The sequence below is a fragment of the Hylobates moloch genome, unplaced genomic scaffold, assembly GCF_009828535.3.
Source record: "Hylobates moloch isolate HMO894 unplaced genomic scaffold, HMol_V3 SCAFFOLD_16, whole genome shotgun sequence".
In the NCBI taxonomy this organism is placed as follows: Eukaryota; Metazoa; Chordata; class Mammalia; order Primates; family Hylobatidae; genus Hylobates; species Hylobates moloch.
In genome coordinates this window covers 47,058,906-47,081,186 of record NW_026652291.1, presented here as the reverse complement: position 1 = coordinate 47,081,186, position 22,281 = coordinate 47,058,906, and the positions used below count along the sequence as shown (strand labels likewise).

The 22,281-nt window shown below is 38.0% G+C and overlaps 1 protein-coding gene across 15 annotated transcripts in view; it reads left to right on the top strand.

Moving 5' to 3' along the window:
- KIAA0586 (KIAA0586 ortholog) overlaps positions 1 to 22,281 on the top strand; it is a 122,905-nt gene that overhangs the window by 14,958 nt on the left and 85,666 nt on the right. For 11 of the 15 annotated variants that reach the window (XR_009210249.1, XR_009210250.1, XM_032179688.2 and 8 more), the window contains 10 exons: positions 369 to 543; positions 1,628 to 1,849; positions 5,971 to 6,124; positions 8,343 to 8,510; positions 11,381 to 11,504; positions 14,351 to 14,483; positions 15,452 to 15,672; positions 16,166 to 16,238; positions 17,536 to 17,763; positions 20,016 to 20,190. Coding sequence is in view for 13 of the 15 variants with exons in the window: in XM_032179688.2 (XP_032035579.1) it covers positions 369 to 543; positions 1,628 to 1,849; positions 5,971 to 6,124; positions 8,343 to 8,510; positions 11,381 to 11,504; positions 14,351 to 14,483; positions 15,452 to 15,672; positions 16,166 to 16,238; positions 17,536 to 17,763; positions 20,016 to 20,190 (1,673 nt within the window). In the remaining 2 variants the exon portion in view is untranslated. The remainder of the gene's footprint in view (positions 1 to 368; positions 544 to 1,627; positions 1,850 to 5,970; positions 6,125 to 8,342; positions 8,511 to 11,380; positions 11,505 to 14,350; positions 14,484 to 15,451; positions 15,673 to 16,165; positions 16,239 to 17,535; positions 17,764 to 20,015; positions 20,191 to 22,281) is intronic. The other 4 variants (XM_058429480.1, XM_058429479.1, XM_058429478.1 and 1 more) reach the window with 1 other exon arrangement.

Here is a 22,281-nt window from a genome sequence, read left to right as displayed (position 1 = left end):
CCCGCCTCGGCCTTCCAAAGTGGGATTACGCATGTAATTACAGGCGTAATCACACCGTGCCACCTTGTGAGTGTTTTAAATTTGTACTTCTTGAAAATGTATCTTTATAATTGTGCTATACCTTTTTCATATGTTTAATTCTTATTTTCCAAAATAATATTGCTACCTTTAAGGAATTATCTTCTTATTTCTTTAGCCCTTAGTGACCTGTACCTTGATAAATTTTGTTAACCAAATGACCTTGTTTGATAGGTGATTTAATTAAAAAAAATCAAAACCACCTTCAGCAGATTACCATTTGTTAAGTAGTTCTTGAAATGGTTCAATGTAGTTTACTGAATACATTTTTATTGCTTTTTTATTTATAGAGCTCAAAGCATGCCTGTTTTTAAGGAAGTAAAGGTACATCTGTTAGAAGATGCAGGCATAGAGAAGGATGCTGTTACTCAGGAGACTAGAATTTCACCCAGTGGAATTAATTCAGCTACAACCGTGGCTGCAGCAACTGCTGCTGCCATTGCAACCGCAGCTCCATTGATAAAGGTATATTTTTCTTCCCAGATATTCATAACTACTTTGTGAAATATAGAAGTACTTATTAAGAACTGATTCTATAAATGGTTGTGTCCAGTTATAGACTAGGAAAATTGTAGTTGCTCTCAATTTGAAAGAATTTTCCCATTTGTGGTTGTGTGTTACTTCTCAGGAATTGTGAAAATTACCCTCTAATACTGTGATGGCACTGGCGAATTTAGAACTTTCCCAGTTTTAGCACGGAGAGTCCTACATCCTTGGAAACACCTTGATCCTGGCAACCTGGATAATCAGTTATTCTTATTTGAGTGCTAGAGGAACCTTAGGAACCTTAGAGATAATCTATGCCTTAGCTGTCACTTTGTAAATGGGGAAGCAGAGAAGCAGGTCAGAGTAGGCCTATGAGTCTGGAACGAGTAAGTGACAGAGCCAAAACTAGAACTCAAGGCTGCTGACCTAACTCAGCCTTATGTTAGTAAAATATCAAAAGCTACTTTGCTTTGCTATTTTCTTCTTTTTAATTTCCATTTAAGTATCTTGTTTTAGGTATCATAAAATTATTTGTGGCAGATTTGTTTTAGACGGAGTCTCACTCTGTCGCCCAGGCTGAAGTGCAGTGGCATGATCTCAGCTCACTGCAACCTCCACCTCCCAGGTTCAAGTGATTCCTCTGCCTCAGCCTCCCGAGTAGCTGGGACTACAGGCCACGCACCACTATGCCTGGCTAATTTTTTGTATTTTAGTAGAGATGGGTGTTTCACCATGTTGGTCAGGATGGTCTTGATTTCCTGACCTCGTTATCTGCCTGCCTTGGCCTCCCAAAGTGCTGGGATTACAAGTGTGAGCCACTGCGCCTGGCCAATTTTTTTTTTTCTTTTGTTTGAGAGGAAACATTTACCTAAGGATAGCTATCTTCTGCCTTTCATTTCTGTGACTCTAAAAATAAAGGCATTAGATCATTAGACATTTAGTGGGTAAAGGCTCAAATTTGATCACTTATCAATGCCAATTGATTTAAATAACATTTCTTGTAATTAGACATATTTTTGGTATCCTATAATGTGAATTTTTAAAAATATTTTTATTGTTTTAGGTGCAGAGTGATTTGGAAGCAAAAGTCAATTCTGTTACAGAATTACTTAGTAAATTACAGGAGACTGATAAACACCTACAACGTGTTACAGAGCAGCAAACAAGTATTCAGAGGAAACAAGAGAAACTACATTGTCATGATCACGAAAAGCAAATGAATGTGTTTATGGAGCAGCACATAAGGCATCTTGAAAAATTACAACAACAACAAATAGATATGCAGGTATGTGTAATAAAGCCAGTACAGATTCCGTAATCTTTTATCACTTGGATCTCTCAGCTAATATTCATTGATAATTGCAGTAGCTCATTAGATTGTAACAGTTTTAGTTCTGAAATCATGATTTGCTTATCTTTCTTCTCCTGTAATGTGGGTAACTCTGAATGTTATACCTCAAATGTCACTAGTTGTGTGAGACCTCTCCCTCTAGTTGGCTTTTCCTCCTTTTACACTGTTTTTGTTCATATCATTTTTATTATTTATTTTTTGAGATGGAGTCTTGCTATGGTTGCCCAGGCTGAAGTACAGTAGTGGAATCTCCACTCACTACAACCTTCAGCTCCTGGGTTCAAGAGATTTTCCTGTCTCAGCCTCCCATGTAGTTGGATTACAGGGGCACACCACCACGCTCAGCTAATTTTTGTATTTTTAGTAGAGGTGGGGTTTCACCATGTTGGTCAGGCTGGTCTCTAACTCCTGACCTCAAGTGATTGCCTTCCTCGGCCTCCTAAAGTGCTAGAGGTACATGTGTGAGCTGCCATGTCTAGCCACATTTTTAAGTGCTTGTATCACATTGTAACTATTGGTTTACATCAGCAGTTTTCAGTCTGGGAATGTGTACTAGAATTACTTGAACAGCTTTATAAAAATATTTGTGCTTGGCAGGCCAAGCTAAGAGGATTGCTAGAGGCCGAGAGTTCAAGATCAGCCTGGTTGATGTAGCACGACCTCATCTCTTAGAAAAAAAAAAAAAAAAAAAAAAAATTTAGCCTGGCATAGTGGCATGTGCCTATAGTCCCAGACACTTGAGAGGCTGAGACTGCAGGAGACCTTGAGTCCAGGAGTTTGAGATTACAGTGAACTATGATAATACAACTGCACTTCATCCTAGATGACCGAGTGAGACCCTATCTCAAAAAAAAAAATTATATATACACACACACACACATACACACACACACACACATACACATACACAAACACACATGCTTAGGCCTTTCAGAGATTTTGAGCCAGCGATTCTGAGGTAGTGCCTGGCAATCATTGAAAGCTTCATAATGATTCTGATGCACACCCTTGGATAAGAACTACCTGGTGTACATGTTTGCTTTTGCATTTAATTAATTAATGAACATTTTTAGTGCCTTTTGAGAATAAGGCACTGGGCTATTATAAAAAGCGTGATCCCCACAAGGAGCTGATAGCATACTTTCTTATTTATTTTGGAATTTCTTTTTCTTTCTTTTTCTTTTTTTTTTTTTGAGACGGAGTCTAACTCTGTTGCCCAGGCTGGAGTGCAGTGGTGTGTTTTTGGCTCACTGCAACCTCCACCTCCCAGGTTCAAGTGATTTTCATGCTTCAGCTACCTGAGTAGCTGGGATTGCCGGCCTGCGCCACCACGCCCAGCTAATTTTTGTATTTTCAGTAGAGACAGGTTTCTACCATGTTGGCCAGACCAGTCTCGAACTCCTGGCCTCAGGTGATCCACCCATCTTGGCCTCCCAAAGTGCTGGAATTACAGACATGAGCCACCGTGCTTGGCCTATTTTGGAATTTCTAACTCCTAGAACACTACTTAGCACTCAGTAATTTTTTTTTTTTTTTTTTTTTTTTTTTGAGTGAGTGAGGGAATGATCAGCATTGTAAATGTGTTGGTTTTAATTTCCTTTTTTTCTAATTAATATGAAATTTATTTATTTTTTTGAGATGGAGTTTCGCTCTTATCGCCCAAGCTGGAGTGCAGTGGCGCGATCTCAGTTCACTGCAGCCTCCGCCTCCCAGGTTCAAGCGATTCTCCTGCCTCAGCCTCCCGAGTAGCTGGGATTACAGACGCCCGCCACCATGCCCAGCTAACTTTTTATATTTTTAGTAGAGATGGGGTTTCACCATGTTGGCCAGGTTGGTCTCAAACTCCTGACTTCAGGTGATCCGCCTGCCTTGGCCTCCCAAAGTGCTGGGATTACAGGTGTGAGTCACCGCGCCTGGCCTACTGTGCATTTAAAAACTTAAAAAAATTAAAATATAACATTCAGGCCGGGCGCGGTGGCTCATCCCTATAATCCCAGCACTTTGGGAGGCCGAGGTGGGTGGATCACTTGAGGTCAGGAGTTCAAGACCAGCCTGGACAACATGGTGAAACCTCGTCTCTACCAAAGATACAAAAAATTAGCTGGGCATGGTGGCACATGCCTGTAGTCCCAGCTACTCAGGAGGCTGAGGCAGGGAAGTCACTTGAATCTGGAAGGCGGAGGTTGCAATGAGCTGAGATTGGGCCACTGTACTCCAGCCTGGGTGACAGAGCAAGACTCTATCTTGACAACAACAACAACAACAAATACATATATATGTGTGTGTGTGTATATATACACACACACACATATATATGTATATATCTATAACTTAATGACTTTCTAAATTATATTTTTTTGTTAAGACAAAAATTCAGAAGAATGTACTAAAATAAGTTTTTATACTTAATATATCATCATAAAGTAGACATTAATTTGCTATAATTTTCAAGACTTAACAGGGTTTATCTTGAGCTTTTCATGTGGTTGAAGATATTTTATTGGAATGATTATATGCATACCAAGTAAAGTTTAGTAAGTACTCCCTGCATGACTAAAATTGAGTATGCAGCAAATTATCTAGTGAGAGACCAGGAATGAGTCTATAAACTATTAGTTTGTAGATAACTTTACTTCTTTAAGCCTCAATTTCTTTACCTAGAAAATATTTTCTGTTGTTCAGGATAAAATGAGATGACACATTTGAAAAGCACATTGATTCCTTAAGGAGAGGCTCCTATTTAGTCCTAAGTACTTACCTGCCATCATCCATCCTTCCATAACTAGATCTGTAACTTAATGACTTTCTAATTTTGGAAGAATGGAATCTGTGCTAATTTAGATGTCTTACTTATAAAGCTTATAATTACAGAGAGAGTTGAAGTTTTGGTTACATACTAGGTATATTAGTTGTTCAGTAAATGCTTAATGAAATGAAATTAGTTGAGTCTGTTTCATCTGTTTTATGTAGAGGGATCTCAACACACTTTTAGAAATTCTGTAAAACTATAAATTTTTTTAGGTTTTTCTTGGCCTGGCGTAAAACTCTATTTTGATTATTACTGTATCATGCCTGTATCAAAGTACTTCATGTGCTCCATAAATATATACACCTACTATGTACCCACAAAAATTAAAACAACAAAACCCTCTTTTTTGAAACCAGTTTTACTAGTTAAGATACTTGCTCATTTCAGATATTTTATTTTATTTTATTTTTGAGATAGAGTCCCGCTCTGTCACCCAGGCTGGAGTGTAGTGGCACCATTTCGGCTCACTGCCACCTCCATGTCCCAGGTTCAATTGATTCTCCTGCCTCAGCCTCCTGAGTAGCTGGGATTACAGGCTCCCACCACCACACCCAGCTAATTTTTGTATTTTTAGGAGAGACGGGGTTTCACCATGTTGGCCAGACTGGCCTCGAACTCCTGACCTCAGGTGATCCACTTGCCTTGGCCTCCCAAAGTGCTGGGATTACAGGCGTGAGCCACTGCACCTGGCCCCATTTCAGGTATTTTAATAAATAGTGCTGAAAACTATGTTGTCACTTTAGTTTCCATTTATATACAAATGCATATATTATTGCTGCTGCTAAGCATGGATATTTATTTGAGTACTCACTATCAATGATTTTCAAACCTTGACCTCAAACAAAATCCTACCATTTAGGATATAAAAGATGGGATGTTTTGGTTTAAAATTCTCTGATTCAAGTAGAGGTTTAGGGCGAGGGCCTCTCCTTCCTGGTCTTCTCTTAGCCGGCTGCAATGGCCCCTGAGCCATGTCTGTGGTAGAAAGGACAGCACTGAGGTTTAGAATGGTTAAGGAAAATGATTAAGGTCACACAGCAGAGTCAGGCTTAGTCAGATCTTTGTGCTTCTACATCTTTCCAATGGCATTACTGCTGCTACCACAGTGGATAGTTGCAATGTAATATATATTTTTCACTATTAAATGCAGTAAATTATGTTTACTCCTCTAATATTTCAATGTGTTTTATCATCTAACTCTTTCAAATGATATTTGAAAATAATAAAATAATCTTATTTCTTCTAGACTCATTTTATTAGTGCTGCACTCAAGACTAGTAGTTTTCAGCCTGTTAGTATGCCCTCCTCCAGAGCAGTGGAAAAGTATTCTGTAAAACCAGAACACCCTAATCTTGGTAGCTGTAATCCATCTTTATATAACACATTTGCTTCCAAACAAGGTAAAAATATGTAGTTCTCTATGAATTAAAAATGTCAGCTATGAATTTTCTTTGTGCTACATAAGCTGAAAACATATTTCCTGAGCAGTAGGAGTTTTTGTTTTATAAAATTTATTTATAGGAGTTTTTGTTTTATAAAACAATTTTTTTTTAAATGTTCTTTTTCTAAAATTTTCTTTCTCAGGCTACCTTGTCTTAGATAAAATGAGTTCTTTTTTTTACGTCAAGTAATTTTTAGGTTATTTTGAAATTTTTTAAAATTATGGATTATGTTCTTATCTGTGGTTTTAATTAATAATCCTCATAAATTATCAGAAGCACTTATAAATTTAGAAAAAATTTACTTATTTACTACAAAAATGCTTGTAAATAAATCAATTCTCCTGTTCTCTGACAAACTGCATATTTGCTCTTTCTTGATTCTGTCAGAGCAACTACCTGAGTACATTTTTAAACCATTTCTAAATATTTTCAGAATTAGTAATGCAAGTCTGCTTATCTTGATTGAATTTTAAAACTCTATAATAACAAAGGAATACATGGCTTACTTGTTAAAACTTTAGTATTTAAAATAAATGAATAAATGTTTTTCTAAGTTATTGATATTTGAATAATGAACTAAAGAAAATCGAGCGACTATCCCTTTAATGATGTACAAATCTATGTAGTACAATATTTTCAACACTTGATTTGTTAGAACAGTGTTGTATTACAGTCATTAAAGATTGCTCATGCTTATAAGGTGCTTTACATTTTGCAACAAATGAGTGGTCCTTACAAAACTGTTGTGCCCAGGACTTTGAGATGCCAAGGTGAGAGGATCACTTGAGTCCAGGAATTCGAGACCAACCTGGGACATATAGTGAGATCCTGTCTCTAAAAATAAAAATAAAAAAATTAGCTAGGTGTGGTGGCACATGCCTGTAGTCTCAGTTACTTTGGAGGCTGAGGTTGGAGGATTGCCTGAGCCCAGGAGGTAGAGGCTTCAGTGAGCTGTGATCATGCAACTGTACTCCAGCATGGGTGACAGAGCAAGACCCTGTTTCAAAAACAAAAAAACAAACAATAACAACAACCAAGAACTGTTGTGAAGTAATATGAGTCCATTTTTAAGTTATGAAGAGAGGACAGTGAAGCACAGAACGGTGTGACTTGCCTGCTCAAGGTTACCTGACTTGGGAGGGAGGATGTCAGAGCTAGGGCCAGAACTCAGGTTTCAGTATGACCCAGCTGAGTGCCTTCTATAGCAGGGGACGCTTTTTTCATAACTCAATTCCAGAGAATTTCTTGCTTATAATTTTGTTTTTCTTAAACTTGAGTTTTCATGAAAAAGGTGTCTATTTTATTGATTGTAAATTGAATTTGTTTCTTTGTATATATAAGTTACAGTAACAAAAGAAAAAAATGAGTAAATTAAAAATTCAGTAAATTAAACTTTTAATTTTTCTATGCTTTTTCTTTTTTTTATTTTTTATTATTATACTTTAGGTTTTAGGGTACATGTGCACAATGTGCAGGTTTGTTACATATGTATCCACGTGCCATGTTGATTTGCTGCACCCTTTTCTGTGCTTTTTCTTGGGCAAATATCATGTTTACATATTTGTAATTGTAGCATTTTATACAGCTTTTTTACTAGCACATAAAAAGATTTGCCATATTTTATATAGTTGTCTTCATAATTTTAACTTGTAATGACTAAATGGTGGCCTATTGAATAACTATTTTACAATCTACTTGACCATTATCCTGTTTCGGATACTCAGGCAGTTTTTAGGTTTTCATCTTCATAAATAATACTGTAATAAACATCATATTTAAAGCGCATTTTCTTTCTTTTATGTTATTTCCTTAGAATAATTTCATAAGAGTAAGATTACTAGGTTAAAGTATATAAAACTTTAATTCTTCGTATACTTATTGCCAGATGGTTTATCAGTTTTCACTGCCATGAAAAGTATCTGGCCCTGCCAGTTTCACCACAGCTTCAATAGTTCTGAATATTATCATATAGATTCGTATTTACTAGATGTAAGTGTAAAATGTTTGTAGTCTTCATTTCTTTTGATTTTTAATGGGCTGAAGTTATTTCTCTACACATAATAATTTATCATTTATAATTTTGAATTTATTTTTAAAGTATAGGGAAGAGTAATATGCTATAGTTTTTAAAGCTTTTTAAAAGCAAGCTAATTTTAAAAAAAATTTTCTGTTAAAGCACCTTTAAAAGAAGTTGAAGATACGAGTTTTGATAAACAGAAATCTCCTTTGGAGACACCAGCACCTCGCAGATTTGCTCCTGTACCTGTTTCAAGGGATGATGAACTATCAAAGAGGGAAAATCTTTTGGAAGAAAAAGAAAATATGGAAGTGTCATGTCACAGAGGTAATAGAGACTTTTACTAGACCTATCCCAAATTAGGAAATTGTCATGAGATTTTCTGTGCCTAGTAGTAACTGAAGTGGGATCTCTATTTGTAATATTTTACTTTAAATGACACTTGCTGGGAAAATCAAGCTTCTTTAAATTCTTTGTAAAAGGGGCTGGAGGTATACATTTATAATTATTTTATCTCTTACAGGTTATTATTACTTAAACCTTTAATGAACAAGTCTTGTTAACTTTTTTTTTTTTTTTTTTTTTGCGACGGAGTCTTGCTCTGTCGCCCAGGCTGGAGTGCAGTGGCGCGATCTCGGCTCACTGCAAGCTCCGCCTCCCGGGTTCACTCCATTCTCCTGCCTCAGCCTCCCAATTAGCTGGGACTATGGGCACCCACCACCATACCTGGCTAAATTTTTTGTATTTTTAGTAGAGACAGGGTTTCACCGTGTTAGCCAGGATGGTCTCGATAAGTTTTGTTAATTTTTATTTATTTTTTGTGAGACAAAGTCTCACTCTGTCACTGCAGCCTCTACCTCCCCAGGCTCAGTAGATCTGCCCACTTCAGCCTCCTGAGTAGCTGGGGCTACAGGTGCATGCCACCACACCAGGCTAATTTTTGTATTTTTCATATAGATGGAGTTTCGCTATGTTTCTCAGGCTGGTCACAAACTGCTGAGCTCAAGCAATCTGCCTGCCTCAGCCTCCTAAAGTGCTGGGATTACAGATGTGAGCCACTGTGCCTGGCCAAGTTTTGTTATTAATAAATAAAAAACAATGCTTTGCTGAAGGTAAGGCTGATCATTTTTAGAGCGTGCTTCCTCATATTGTTTTTAGGTGTGAATTTCAATAATAAAACGTAGAGAAACTTAACATTCATCACCATGTTCACTTGGAAAAAGTGCTAATATATGAACTTTTTTTGAGACGAAGTCTTGCTCTGTCACCCAGGCTGGAGTGCAGTGGCGCCATATCAGCTCACTGCAAACTCCTCCTCCTAGGTTCAAGCGATTCTCCTGCCTCAGCCTCCCGAGTAGCTGGGACTACAGGCACCCACCACCATGCCTGGCTAATTTTTTGTATTTTTAGTACAGATGGGGTTTCACTGTGTTAGCCAGGATGGTCTCGATCTCCTGACCTCATGATCCACTCGCCTTGGCCTCCCAAAGTGCTGTGATTACAGGCGTGAGCTACTGCGCCCGGCCTTATATGAACTTTTTTAACACAGGACAAGAACTTTTATAAGGGATATGTATTAACCAAATATCATATGTTCTCACTCATAAATGGGAGCTAAGCTATGATAATGCAAAGCCATAAGGATGACATAAGGGACTTTGGGGACTTGTGGGGAAAGGGTGGGAAGGGGGTGAGGGATAAAAGACTACAAATTGGGTTCAGTGTATACTGCTCGGATGATGGGTGCACCAAAATCGCACAAATCACCAATAAAAAACTTGCTCATGTAACCAAATACCACCTGTTCCCCAAAAATCTATGGAAATAAAAAAATTAAAAGAAAAATAGTATATTACAGAGTCTTAAAATGTACCCCTTCTAACAAAAGTAAAATATTAAACGAAACACTTTTATTCTTGGAGTCATTTAAATGCATGCAAGTCTTATCTTAGACACATTTTTTTTTTTTTTTTTTTGAGACAGAGTCTCGCTCTGTCGCCCATGCTGGAGTGCAGTGGCGCAATCTCGGCTCACTGCAAGCTCCGCCTCCCGGGTTCACGCTATTCTCCTGCCTCAGCCTCTCCGAGTAGCTGGGACTACAGGTGCCCGCCACCACGCCTGGCTAATTTTTTTGTATTTTTAGTAGAGACAGGGTTTCACCGTGGTCTCGATCTCCTGACCTCATGATCCGCCCGCCTCGGCCTCCCAGAGTGCTGGGATTACAAGCGTGAGCCACCGCGCCCGGCCATCTTAGACACATTTAAAGAATTTTAAGAAAGTCACAAGATAATAAAATCTTTAATAAAGAAGGCAACCTCACACCAAAAATTATTATGTAGTCTTACTACATACAAACAAGGCTAAAGGATAGATCCACTTATTGGTACTTTGAGGAAATAGATAAATCTCTTCTTTACTAAATTATAAAAGTCATCTATTTTACTGGACTTCATGATGATGACACTTGTCAAATTCCTTTTTTCTGTGATGGAAATAAATTTAGGGGTTTTTCTATGAATTCAAACTTTTACTTAATTGTTTATGTATTTTTTTGTAGACGTAAGGGTCTTGCTTTGTTGCCCAGGCTGGTCTCAAACTCCTGGCCTCAAGCAGTCCTGCTGCCTTGGCCTCCCAGAGTGCTGGGATTGCAGGCATGAGCCATTGCGTCTGGTTGTGGTATAGTTTTTATGAGGTATAAATATTTAGTTTTATTTGATGAGTGTATTTATGGCCTAAATTGTAGGCTACATTGTAGGCTATAAATTTTTTTTTTTTTTTTTGAAATGGAGTTTTGCTCTTGTCGCCCAGGCTGGAGTGCGATGGCGCGATCTAGGGTCATTGTGACCTCCGTGTCCCAGGTTCAAGCAATTCTCCTGCCTCGCCTCCCAAGTAGCTCAGATTACAGGCATGCACCACCATACACAGCTAATTTTTTCTATTTTTAGTAGAGACGGGGTTTCTCCATGTTGGTCAGGCTGGTCTCGAACTCCCAACCTCAGATGATCCACCCACCACCTCAGCCGCCCAGTGTGCTGGGATTACAGGCGTGAACCACTGCGCCCGGCTTGTAGGCTATAAATTGAGTAGATAATCATCATAAGAAGCTAACTTAGGCCAGAATACAAATATATGAGATATTATATACAAGAGAAATGAATTAGTATTTGGAAAATGATACTATATCTCTTCTATTTCAGGAAATGTAAGACTATTGGAACAAATTTTGAATAATAATGGTTCTTTGACAAGAAAAAGTGAATCATCAAACACCACTTCACTAACTAGGTCAAAAATAGGATGGACTCCTGAGAAAACAAACAGGTAAAAACAAGAGGTTGGAATGAAAACTAGATTGAAAAGAGCTTTGTTCAGATTTTTCAAATTTCTTTGGGACTTTTAATCAATTATAGCATTGCTTCTTAAATTTATCTTAGATTTAGTTACTATTTTTGATGCTAATATATCTTCCCCCTTTCTGTAATATAGCTATGAAATGAATATCTCATTTTTTCGAAATGCAGATTATTAATTTCTAATGTATGGATTATTCATTTCTGATTAAATGATATCTAGGATTTGTTTCAAAAATAATCCAAGATAGGGTAGGGGCAAGTAGGTTGAGAGTATAGATAAAATGAGGCTAGCCAAAAGTTAATGATTGTTGTAGTTAAATATTGGGTGTATGAGGTTCATTTTAGTATTTTCTCTATTTTTGTGTATGTTTGAAATTTTACATAATAAAAAGTTTTTAAAAAATCAAGTCTGGGCCATGATAATTATATTTATCTTCAACATCTTGAAAACTACAGTAATAAGAACTAGAGGAGCCATATGTTGAGTAATTTTATGTGGAGATATTGTAAATTATAGTCTATTTACATTTAATGTAATTACTGATAAGGTAGGCTTTATGTCTACCATGTTGCTTTCTATACGCCTTAGGTCTTTTAGTTCACTGTTCCTCCCTTAGTGCCTTCTTTTGTATTAGACATTTTCTAGTTGTACCATTTTAATTCTTTTGTCATTTTCTCTACTATTATTGAGTTATTTTCTTAGTGGTCACTCTAGGAATTACAATTAACATATTAATTTAAAGTAATCTAATTTGGATTAATAGTGATTTAATTTCAATATTATTCAGAAACTTTGCTCCAGTAAAGCCTTGTTCCCTCCCCTTTTCTTCTATTATTATCATACAAATTACATCTTAATACATTATAAGCTCATCTGTGTAGTCTGATAATTATTACTTGATGCAGCTCTTTTAAATCAGATAGGAAAAGAAAAGAGATATGAACAAAAATACATATACTGGCTTTTATATTCACCTATATAGTTCATCTTTAACAGTACTCTGTTTCTTCATATGGATTCAAGTTAGTCCAGTGTCCTTTTATTCCACCCTGAAGGACTCCTGATAGTATTTCTTATAGGGTAGGTCTGTTAGCAGTGAATTTTCTCAGTTTTTGTTTATCTGGTACTGTCTTAATTTCTTTCTCACTTTTTTGTTGTCATTTAAACAGACATTTGGTTTCTCATAGTTGTGGAAGCTGGAAGTTCAAGATCAAGGTGCTGGCCGGGTTGGTTTCTTTTGAGGCCTTTCTTCTTGACTTGCAGGTGGCCTCCCTCTTGCTGTCTCTTCACGTGGTCATCCCTCTCTGCACACACACCCCTGGTGTCCCCTCCTTCACTTTTGAAGAATAGTTTTGCTACATATAGAATTTTTGGTAGATGTTCTTTTTCTTTCAGCATTTTGAATATGTCACCTGACTGCCTTTTGGACTCTATGGTTTCTGATGAGGAGTTGTATGTTGGTGTGCTTGATGGTGTCCCACAGGTCTCTAAGACTTAATTTTTCTTCATCCATTTTTCTTTCCCCAATTATCCTCATAATCCTTTCTTCATAATCTCAATTAGCCTGTCTTAAAGTTTGTTGATTCTTTCTTCTGCCAACTCAAATATGGTGCTGAGCCCCTCTAGTGAATTAAACATTTCAGTTATTATATTTTTCAACTGCAGAATTTCTGTTTGCCTTTAAAAAAATGTTTTCTATCTCTTTATTGATCATTCTATATTTGGCAAGACTTACCTTAGTCTGCTAATGATTGGAAAGAGATTTCCTTAACTGCCTTGAACTGATAAGTCTCCCTCTCTTTGCCATGGATTGTGTGTGTGTGTGTGTGTATGTGTGTGTGTGCGTGCATGCACATGCATGTGTTAGAGCATGCCCCCAATGTCTGGCAGATTATGAGTCTGTTTTAGCCTTTCACTTCCTACTTGCACAGAGCCTCAAGGTCGGAAGTGAGTGATTAGGACCTTCCCAGGTCTCTCTTGGGCATGTACATAGCCCTGTATGTGGACTAGAAGGCATGACCTTCTAGATTCCTAGGAATATGTTGGAGCTTTTCAAAACTCCACTTTGGACATCTTATTACCTAGATTTTTAACATTTGTTGACCACAGTCTTGTTTGCCCCAACTAGTGTCCCTACCTCAGGCTGCTGAGATATTAAACAATTGCCACTGTTTTTGAAAAATGCCCTGGGGATACTTTCTCACTGAGCTAGCAGTGAGTCAGGTCAAATAAAGACAAACACTATGAATGAGACTTTTAGGAGAGCCTGAAACCATTCCATTGTCTTTAGTGGTTGTGAGGCTGTTGGTTTTCCAGGCCGCCACAGAGTTGGGAATAGGGTCCCGAGAATGAGGCAAGTTAAAAAAATTCTATAAAGTTTGCTCGTCTTACTTAGAGTCAGCCATTTTTCTTGAATAAATGCTCCTGGGGTTCTTGCAAGTCTCTAATTTCCAGAGGTTAGAAAAACTTGATTTTGATGATTTTTGCTAGGGTTCTCATTGTGCTTACAGAAAAGCAGATTTTCAGAAGTTCTTACTCCACCAATCTGGAAGTGCTTTTGGATGTTAGCTTCTTGAAAGCATAACCTTTTCCTGCTCCTTTTCTGCTACATCTAAACTTTTCTGGTTAGATAATTTTGTCTCTTGTGATTTTCTGTGTTTCATTTGTTTAATCACATAACTGATTAATTCCATAGTTCAGTTTTAATAGGATACCATTTAGTAATATAGCTAAGACTGTATCAAAGATTTGTGTAGTGAAATGTTTACTGAATTTACAACAATTTAGGAAACTTTTTAAAAAATCTTCTGTAGTGTTGAAACTCTGCCTTCTCAAAGATTTCCTTCCTGTGAAGAGCTAGGAACAACTAAAGTGACTATGCAGAAGTCTGATGATGTTCTTCATGACCTTGGCCGAAAGGAGAAAGAAACAAATAGCATGGTCCAGGTAAAGTGGGAATGGTCTTAAAATTAATGATTAATTAAGATAAAAATTAAAAAGGAATAAAAGTTATAAAGATAGAAATTAGGAGGAAGGATGAAGAAAGAGCACTGAAAAAGACATGTCAGCCGCATCTGTTCCATTTATAAAATATTTCCAGAGGCCTTCACTAAGTGATTTCTACTTATCGCTTCTTGACCAGGACAGCCATGTAGCCACCTCTGGCTTCCCAGCTTCTGTTGGAAAGGGAGGAAGGGGAAAAGAGACCTGTGAATGAATGGACTCATTTATACAATCCATCATGTCTGCCATATCTTCCATACATAAAGAGCCAACTTGCTTATATTTTATTTTATTTTAGCATTCTTCAGCAGAGAGAGAGCTATTATTGGTCACTGGACTGCTTAGCACTGCTGTGGATTTCCCACCTCTATTTTATTTAACACTCACATTAGTTTTTTTTCTTTTCTTTTTTCTTTTTTTTCTTTTTTTTATTTTTTTGAGACAGTCTTGCTCTGTTGTCGCCCAGGCTAGAGTGCAAGGGCGCAATCTTGGCTCACTGCAAGCTCCACCTCCCGGTTCAAGCAATTCTTCTGCCTCAGCCTCCCGAGCAGCTGGGATTACAAGGGTGTGCCACCACACCTGGCTAATTTTTGTATTTTTAGTAGAGACAGGGTTTCACCATGTCGGCCAGGCTGGTCTTGAACTCCTGACCTCAAATGATCCACCTGCCTCGGCCTCCCAAAGTGTTGGGATTACAGGCATGAGGCACCATGCCTGGCCCACATTAGTATTTCTAAATGGAGGAAAAACACTTTGATTGCCAAGTATTCTTTTGTAAGTCTTCAGTTTGACAAATTGAGTCCTTAGAATATATTGGTATAATGTATGGCCTCAACAATAGTGATAGCTGTTATTTTGATTAAAGGAATCAATGTGAGTTTAGTAACTTTCTGGTCTTTTTTTCTTTCAAGCCAAAAGAATCTCTGAGTATGTTGAAGCTTCCAGATCTTCCACAGAATTTTGTTAAGCTTCAAACAACCAATACAACAAGATCTGTATTGAAAGATGCTGAGAAGGTTTTGAGAGGAGTACAAAACAATAAAAAAGTACTTGAAGAAAACCTGGAAGCTATTATTCGTGCAAAAGATGGAGCTGCCATGTATTCGCTTATCAATGCTTTATCTACCAACAGGTAAGAGGATGTTGGCACCCAAGGTTATTTATGAGTCTGCCAGTTCCACTTTCTTCATAATTTTTTTCTAAGCACTGTATTTTCCTATTAGTTTTAATATTTTTAAAAGGTTCTTTATTGACTTTGAAGATGTGGAACTTATTATAAAGTTGGAATTTGGGTATATATATGGTGGTACTACTTTTTTCTGGTGGAAATTTTTCTTTTAATTTTTTCTTTCTTTGTACATATCTTCTTGGATCCACATGTGCTTTTCAAACATTTATCCTTCAAATATTTGATGAAAACTAATACCGTGAAAACAAATACCAAAGGTTTTTCCTTTTCAGATGAAGGATATTAGGCCCCCATTCTACTATCCTAATATCCTTTCCTTTTCAGATGAAGGATATTAGGATAGCAGGTTCACAACTAGATAAGAGTTAGATCTGATCCAAGTCCTGCTCAGGACAGTAAGTGCTAATTTAAGAAAATTCCTTTTTCTCTTTTATAGAGAGATATCAGAGAAAATTAGGATCAGAAAGACAGTGGATGAATGGATTAAAACCATTTCTGCAGAAATTCAGGTATGTCTTGGAAAAAAACTGAAAATTAAGTGAATTCTCAGAAGATAATATTGATTCCAATTTATAGGCATTACATTTGTTCTCAAAATATTTCTTATATAAAAATCCACTTATTTTTAATTTAACTGTCACTCTTTATATTTACTTAGTAATAAGTTTAGCTTTGTTTAACAATATATTATCTCCAATTATATTCTGGCTCTTATTTGGCAAATTGTTGGACAAAAACTAAAAGATGAATAATCTGAAAGAAACTTTAGCAAAAGTGTTTGGAAAAAGAATTATACTTGCAAAGATATTTGAAGACAGTGGATTTAGGAGCATTGGCCCGCCAAAGTAAAAATACCAGAGTAATGCAAAGAGAAAAAAACCAACTAGATTTACTAAGTTTACAGAAGGCAGTTCCAGAGGGAAAAACAGCCTCTTTCTCACATCCACAACGGGCATGGTACATCTTCAAACATCCAGCATTGAAAAAGTCTGGGAGTTATCTTTCTTAGAGGGTCCATAATTTAAAGAAATTTAAAAATTTTATATATTTGAGTGAGCGGGAACTAGGCAGGCTAAGCTGTTATTTTGTCCTGGGGTGCAAGATGTGTTTTTTTGACTGTAGATGTGCTTAAATGCTACTTACAAGGGTAGCAAGGTGAAGCATCAGTACTGTTTCTACAGCAATAAACACAGAAATATATTTTAAAACTTTGTTGTTGAAGAATATATATTTCTAATGAAGTTATGAAAAATTTATTTTAGGTACTATATGGTACACACACAAAAAAAAGTTGAACTAAGAGTCAGAAGATTTGGAGTCTAGTTTTTGCTCTACAGCTAACTGGCAATGTATCTTACTCTTTTGCAATGAATCCCACGTAAAATATATTTGTTTAAACTTTCACATAATTTTAATTTATATTTATCTCAGAGTTTTGTTACAAAATTGTTTGCCTTTTTGAAACGTATTTTTAATTTTTTAAACTGTTAGCAAAATTCATATGGTTCAAACATCAAAAAGTGTAAGAAGGTTTGTAATGCAAAGTTGTCCTGCTACCCCTGCAACCCTTCTATTATTTCCCATTCCCCACTCCAAAAGATACTAGTCTTTTTAGGGTTTTGTTTATTTTTCCAGAGAATTTTGATTTTTATATAACCAATAAAGCCAATATCCTTTATTTTTAACGCATTTAAAACTGCTAAACTGTATTTATATAACAGCAAAAAATAAATTCTAATACTTTCTGATGTGAAAGCATTACTATTTGTAGATATTTTAAGTAATTTTAACTTTGGTTATGTTAAGGATGAACTGTCAAGAACAGATGATGAACAAAAAAGATTTGATCAGAACAATCAGAGAACCAAGAAAGGTCAGAATATGACTAAAGATATTAGAACCAACACACAAGATAAAACTGGAAACAAATCTGTAATCCCAAGAAAACATTCTCAAAAGCGAATGGAAGAGCATTTTAGAAGTCTACCTATGAGGGGCATGCCTGCTTCAAGTTTACAGAAAGAGAGAAAGGAAGTAAGATCCTAATCTGTTCTTTTAACATAATTGTTGTGTTATAATTGATCATTTCCTTCAAGAGATAAATAATGAAGCGAATGTGAAGGTGTTTTAAAAATATGAAGGGCTATACAAATGTAAGCTATCTTTACACTATTGGTATTTAGGGCTTTGGATTTATAATGTGAAAAGCATTGAACAAAATAGATAGTTCCTTTCTTATGAGATCTCACACCCTGGCATCATCATTTTGTAGTTATAGCAGGTATAAAGGTATATCTAGGGATCATCTAGTCCAAAAACTAGATTCTCTGGTTTATGGTACTCAAAATTGTGTTTCATTTGCGTGTGTGTGTATAGTTTATTTTTCAGTTTAACAAATGCATGTTTAGTGCCTAGTATAGGCAAGGCATGGTACTGTGTCTGGAATTGGTGGGTTCTTGGTCTCACTGACTTCAAGAATGAAGCCGCGGACCTTCGCGGTGAGCGTTACAGCTCTTAAGGCGGCGCATCTGGAGTTGTTCGTTCCTCCCAGTGGGTTTGTGGTCTTGCTGGCTTCAGGAGTGAAGCTGCAGACCTTTGCGGTGAGTGTTACAGCTCATAAAGGCAGTGTGGACCCAAAGAGTGAGCAGTAGCAAGATTTATTGCAAAGAGTGGAAGAACATAGCTTCCACAGTGTGGAAGGGGACCAGAACAGGTTGCCACTGCTGGCTTGAGCAGCCTGCTTTTATTCTCTTATCTGGCCCCACCCACATCCTGCTGATTGGTAGAGGCGAGTGGTCTGTTTTGACAGGGTGCTGATTGGTGCATTTATAATCCCTGAGCTAGACATAAAGATTCTGCACATCCCCACCAGAGTAGCTAGATACAGAGTGTCAATTGGTGTATTTACAATCCCTGAGTGAGACATAAAGGTTCTCCAAGGCCCCACCAGAGTAGGTAGATACAGTGTCGATTGGTGCATTCACAAACCCTGAGCTAGACACAGGGTGCTGATTGGTGTGTTTACAAACTTTGAGCTAGATACAGAGTGCCGATTGGTGTATTTACAATCCCTGAGCTAGACATAAAGGTTCTCCACATCCCCACCAGACTCAGGAGCCCAGCTGGCTTCACCCAGTGGATCCCACACCGGGGCTGCAGGTAGAGCTGCCTGCCAGTCCCGCACCGTGCACCCGCACTCCTCAGACCTTGGGTGGTGATGGGACTGGGCGCAGTGCAGCAGGGGGTGGTGCTCTTTGGGGAGGCTGGGGCAGCACAGGAGCCCATGGAGGGGGTGGGAGGCTCAGGCATGGCGGGCTGCAGGTCCCGAGCCCTGCCCTGCGGGAAGGCAGCTTAAGGCCCAGTGAGAAATCCAGCGCAGCCCCGGTGGGCTGGCACTGCTGGGGGACCCAGTACACCCTCCGCAGCCACTGGCCCGGGTGCTAAGCCCCTCATTGCCCGGGGCCGGCAGGGCCGGCTGACCCGGCCGGCTGCTCTGAGTAGGGGGCCCGCCAAGCCCACGCCCACCCGGAGCTCCAGCTGGCCCGCAAGCACCGCCCAGCCCCGGTTCCCACTCATGCCTCTCCCTCCACACCTCCCTGCAAGCTGAGGTAGCCGGCTCTGGCCTTGGCCAGCCCAGAAAGGGGCTCCCACAGTGCAGCGGTGGGCTGAAGGGCTCCTCAAGTGCCAGCCAAAGTGGGAGCCCAGGCAGAGGAGGCGCCGAGAGTGAGCGAGGGCTGTGAGGACTGCCAGCATGCTGTCACCTCTCAGTACTAGATGGTATGGAGGAAATTTTTTTTGACTGCTGTAACTAGGCTATAAGTTTCTAAGTGCCAAACATGGATTGTTGAGCAGATCAGTAAAGCATCTAATTCAATGCTTGTACTTAGTAGATGCTCAGTAAATGCTACCTTTCTGTGACGTTTAGATTTCGGTTGAAGGTGGGTTCAGAAGTGTATGAAATTATTTAAAGGTTAAGGTTATTGTATTTTTATTGTACTGGAGTATAATAAATATGTAAAATGTGTTTAAATGTTTCTTGTTGGTGCTGAAAATATACTTAGTAATGTAAAAATTTTCATGTTTCTTAGGTGGATGATTTTTATATTTAAAGCTTTTCAAACTAATGCTTGAAACCTGTATCTAGAATTTAAAGGCTGTTGAAAATAGAGGTTATTTTTTACTTAATCATTCTTATTATAATACTTAAGCTAGCAAAAGGAGGCTTTAGAAAAGTGAGATAAGTGATGACTGTTTTCATGGTGAGTTGAATAACTTTGTACACATAGGGGCTTTTGAAAGCAACCACAGTAATACAAGATGAAGATTATATGTTACAAGTCTATGGAAAGCCAGTTTATCAGGGCCATCGAAGCACTCTTAAAAAAGGACCATATCTCAGATTTAATTCTCCATCTCCTAAGTCCAGACCACAGAGACCAAAAGTAATAGAACGAGTTAAAGGTAAGGAATCTCATTTTTTTATGTTTAATCTCATTTCTTAATAGTATCAGTTTAATATGTAAAGTTTCTTTTTGCTTTTTATTTATTGCTTATACTTGCCGTTCAAATTATATAATGCTTGGGGATGGAAAAATAATTCCTCTTAGGAGAGGTAGGAAGAAACAGACCAACATGTTAAAAAAGACACAAGATAGGAATAATTGGGAAGAATTGTAGGATTAAATGGCATCTTCAGATAAAGCGTCATAAAATTTTTATTTAGGAGAAAATGATTTAAAAAAAAATTTTTTTTTTTAGACAAGGTCTCACTGTATCCCCCAGGCTGGAGTGCAGTGGCACAATCATGGTTCACTGCAGCCTCGACCTACTGGGCTCAAGCGATCCTCCCATCTCAGCCTCCCAAGTAGCTGGGATGACAGGTGCACACTACCACGCCTGGCTAATTTTTTTGTATGTTTTGTAGAGACAGGGTTTCACCACATTGCCCACACTGGGTGATGATGAATCTTGAGCATCTAAATTATAATCTAGGAAAGTAGACATTTCCCTGAAGACCTAGGTCCATTGTGAACAGAAAGATCAGCCATATTCTGTTTATTATAAAAGTGTTGATGAGCACTTTTGCAGTTTTGTTTTCAAAGAGACTTACGTAGAAAGGTGAAAACTTTTTTGTTGCTTTTGTGCACAACTGAAAACATCTTCATTTATCACTGTGTGTTTTGAGTCATATCTACTGTTTCACTGATACTGTGTATTTAAATACAACTTTTGGTTATATACTGAGTCTGTTGACTTTGGTTATGTATTATAGTTTCTCAGCTTCTACTTAGCAATCAGTAAGCTACAGCTAACAATATGTGATAACTAGTAGATACAAACCCATTTTCCTCTCTTATCCTTTCTAGAAGTTGGAGCTATGGTGGTTACTTTGGTTCCCTTTGCTTTCTAAAGGTTATGCAATCATATAGAGTGTCAGGTTATACAGAAATTTTACTAATTTAAAATAGAAAGCATATAGCTTATGGGTGATATTTATCCTAATGGATGATATTTACCATAAAGTTTTCTCTTATTTAGTGTAGTTTTGCTATTTTTTTTTTTGCAACCTCCACCTCCCGGTTAAACAATTCTCCTGCCTCAGCCTCCCAGGTGGGTTACAGGATGGGCCAGATGCCAGTAATTTTCTGTTTCGCCACGTTGACCAGGCTGGTCTCGAACTCCTGACCTCAGGTGATCCACCTGCCTCAGCCTCCCAGAGTGCTGGGATTACAGGCATGAGCCACTGTGCCTGGCCTAGTGTGGCTTTGCTATTAATTTATATGTGGGGTTTTGAAAGTCTTTGCAAAAAATAATTTGAGGTTTTAAAATGCTTTCAAATCCAAAAATAACTTTATTCAATAACCCTTTTAATGATCAGAAGTGATTAAGAGCCTGTATTAGTTCATTTTCACACTGCTATAAAGAACTACCTGAGACTGGGAAATTTATAAAGACAAGAAGGTGGAATTGACTCACAGTTCCACGTCTCTGGGGAGGCCTCAGAAAACTTACAGTCATGGGGAAGGGAAGCAAGGCATGTCTCATATGGCAGCAGGAGAGATGGAGCAGAGAAAACCATGCCCTTTAAAACCATCATATCTCATGAGAACTCATTCACTATCACAAGAACAAATTAGGGGAAACTGCCCCCATGATCCAGTCATCTCCCACCAGGTCTCTCCCATGACGCATGGGAATCAATTTGAGATGAGATTTGGGTAGGGACACAGAGCCAAGCCATATCAGAACCTAAGGACTTATGCTTATCCTAGGGCCTCAGTACCTGCCATTTCCTCTATCTGGAGAGCTCTTCATTCAGACACTTGCATGGTTCACTCTCTCAATTCTTCTGTCTCCGCTCTTAGATGATAGCTCCTTAGAGAGCTCTACCCTGACCATTCTATTCAAAGAATTATCTCCTGTTCTTCTATATCTCCTCACTCTGCCATATTGTTCTTCATAGCACTTCGCATTTCCTGTGTTATATTTTTATTTATTATTTATTTTATTTGTCACTACTAGACTGTAAGCTCCATGAGTACAGTTGGTTTA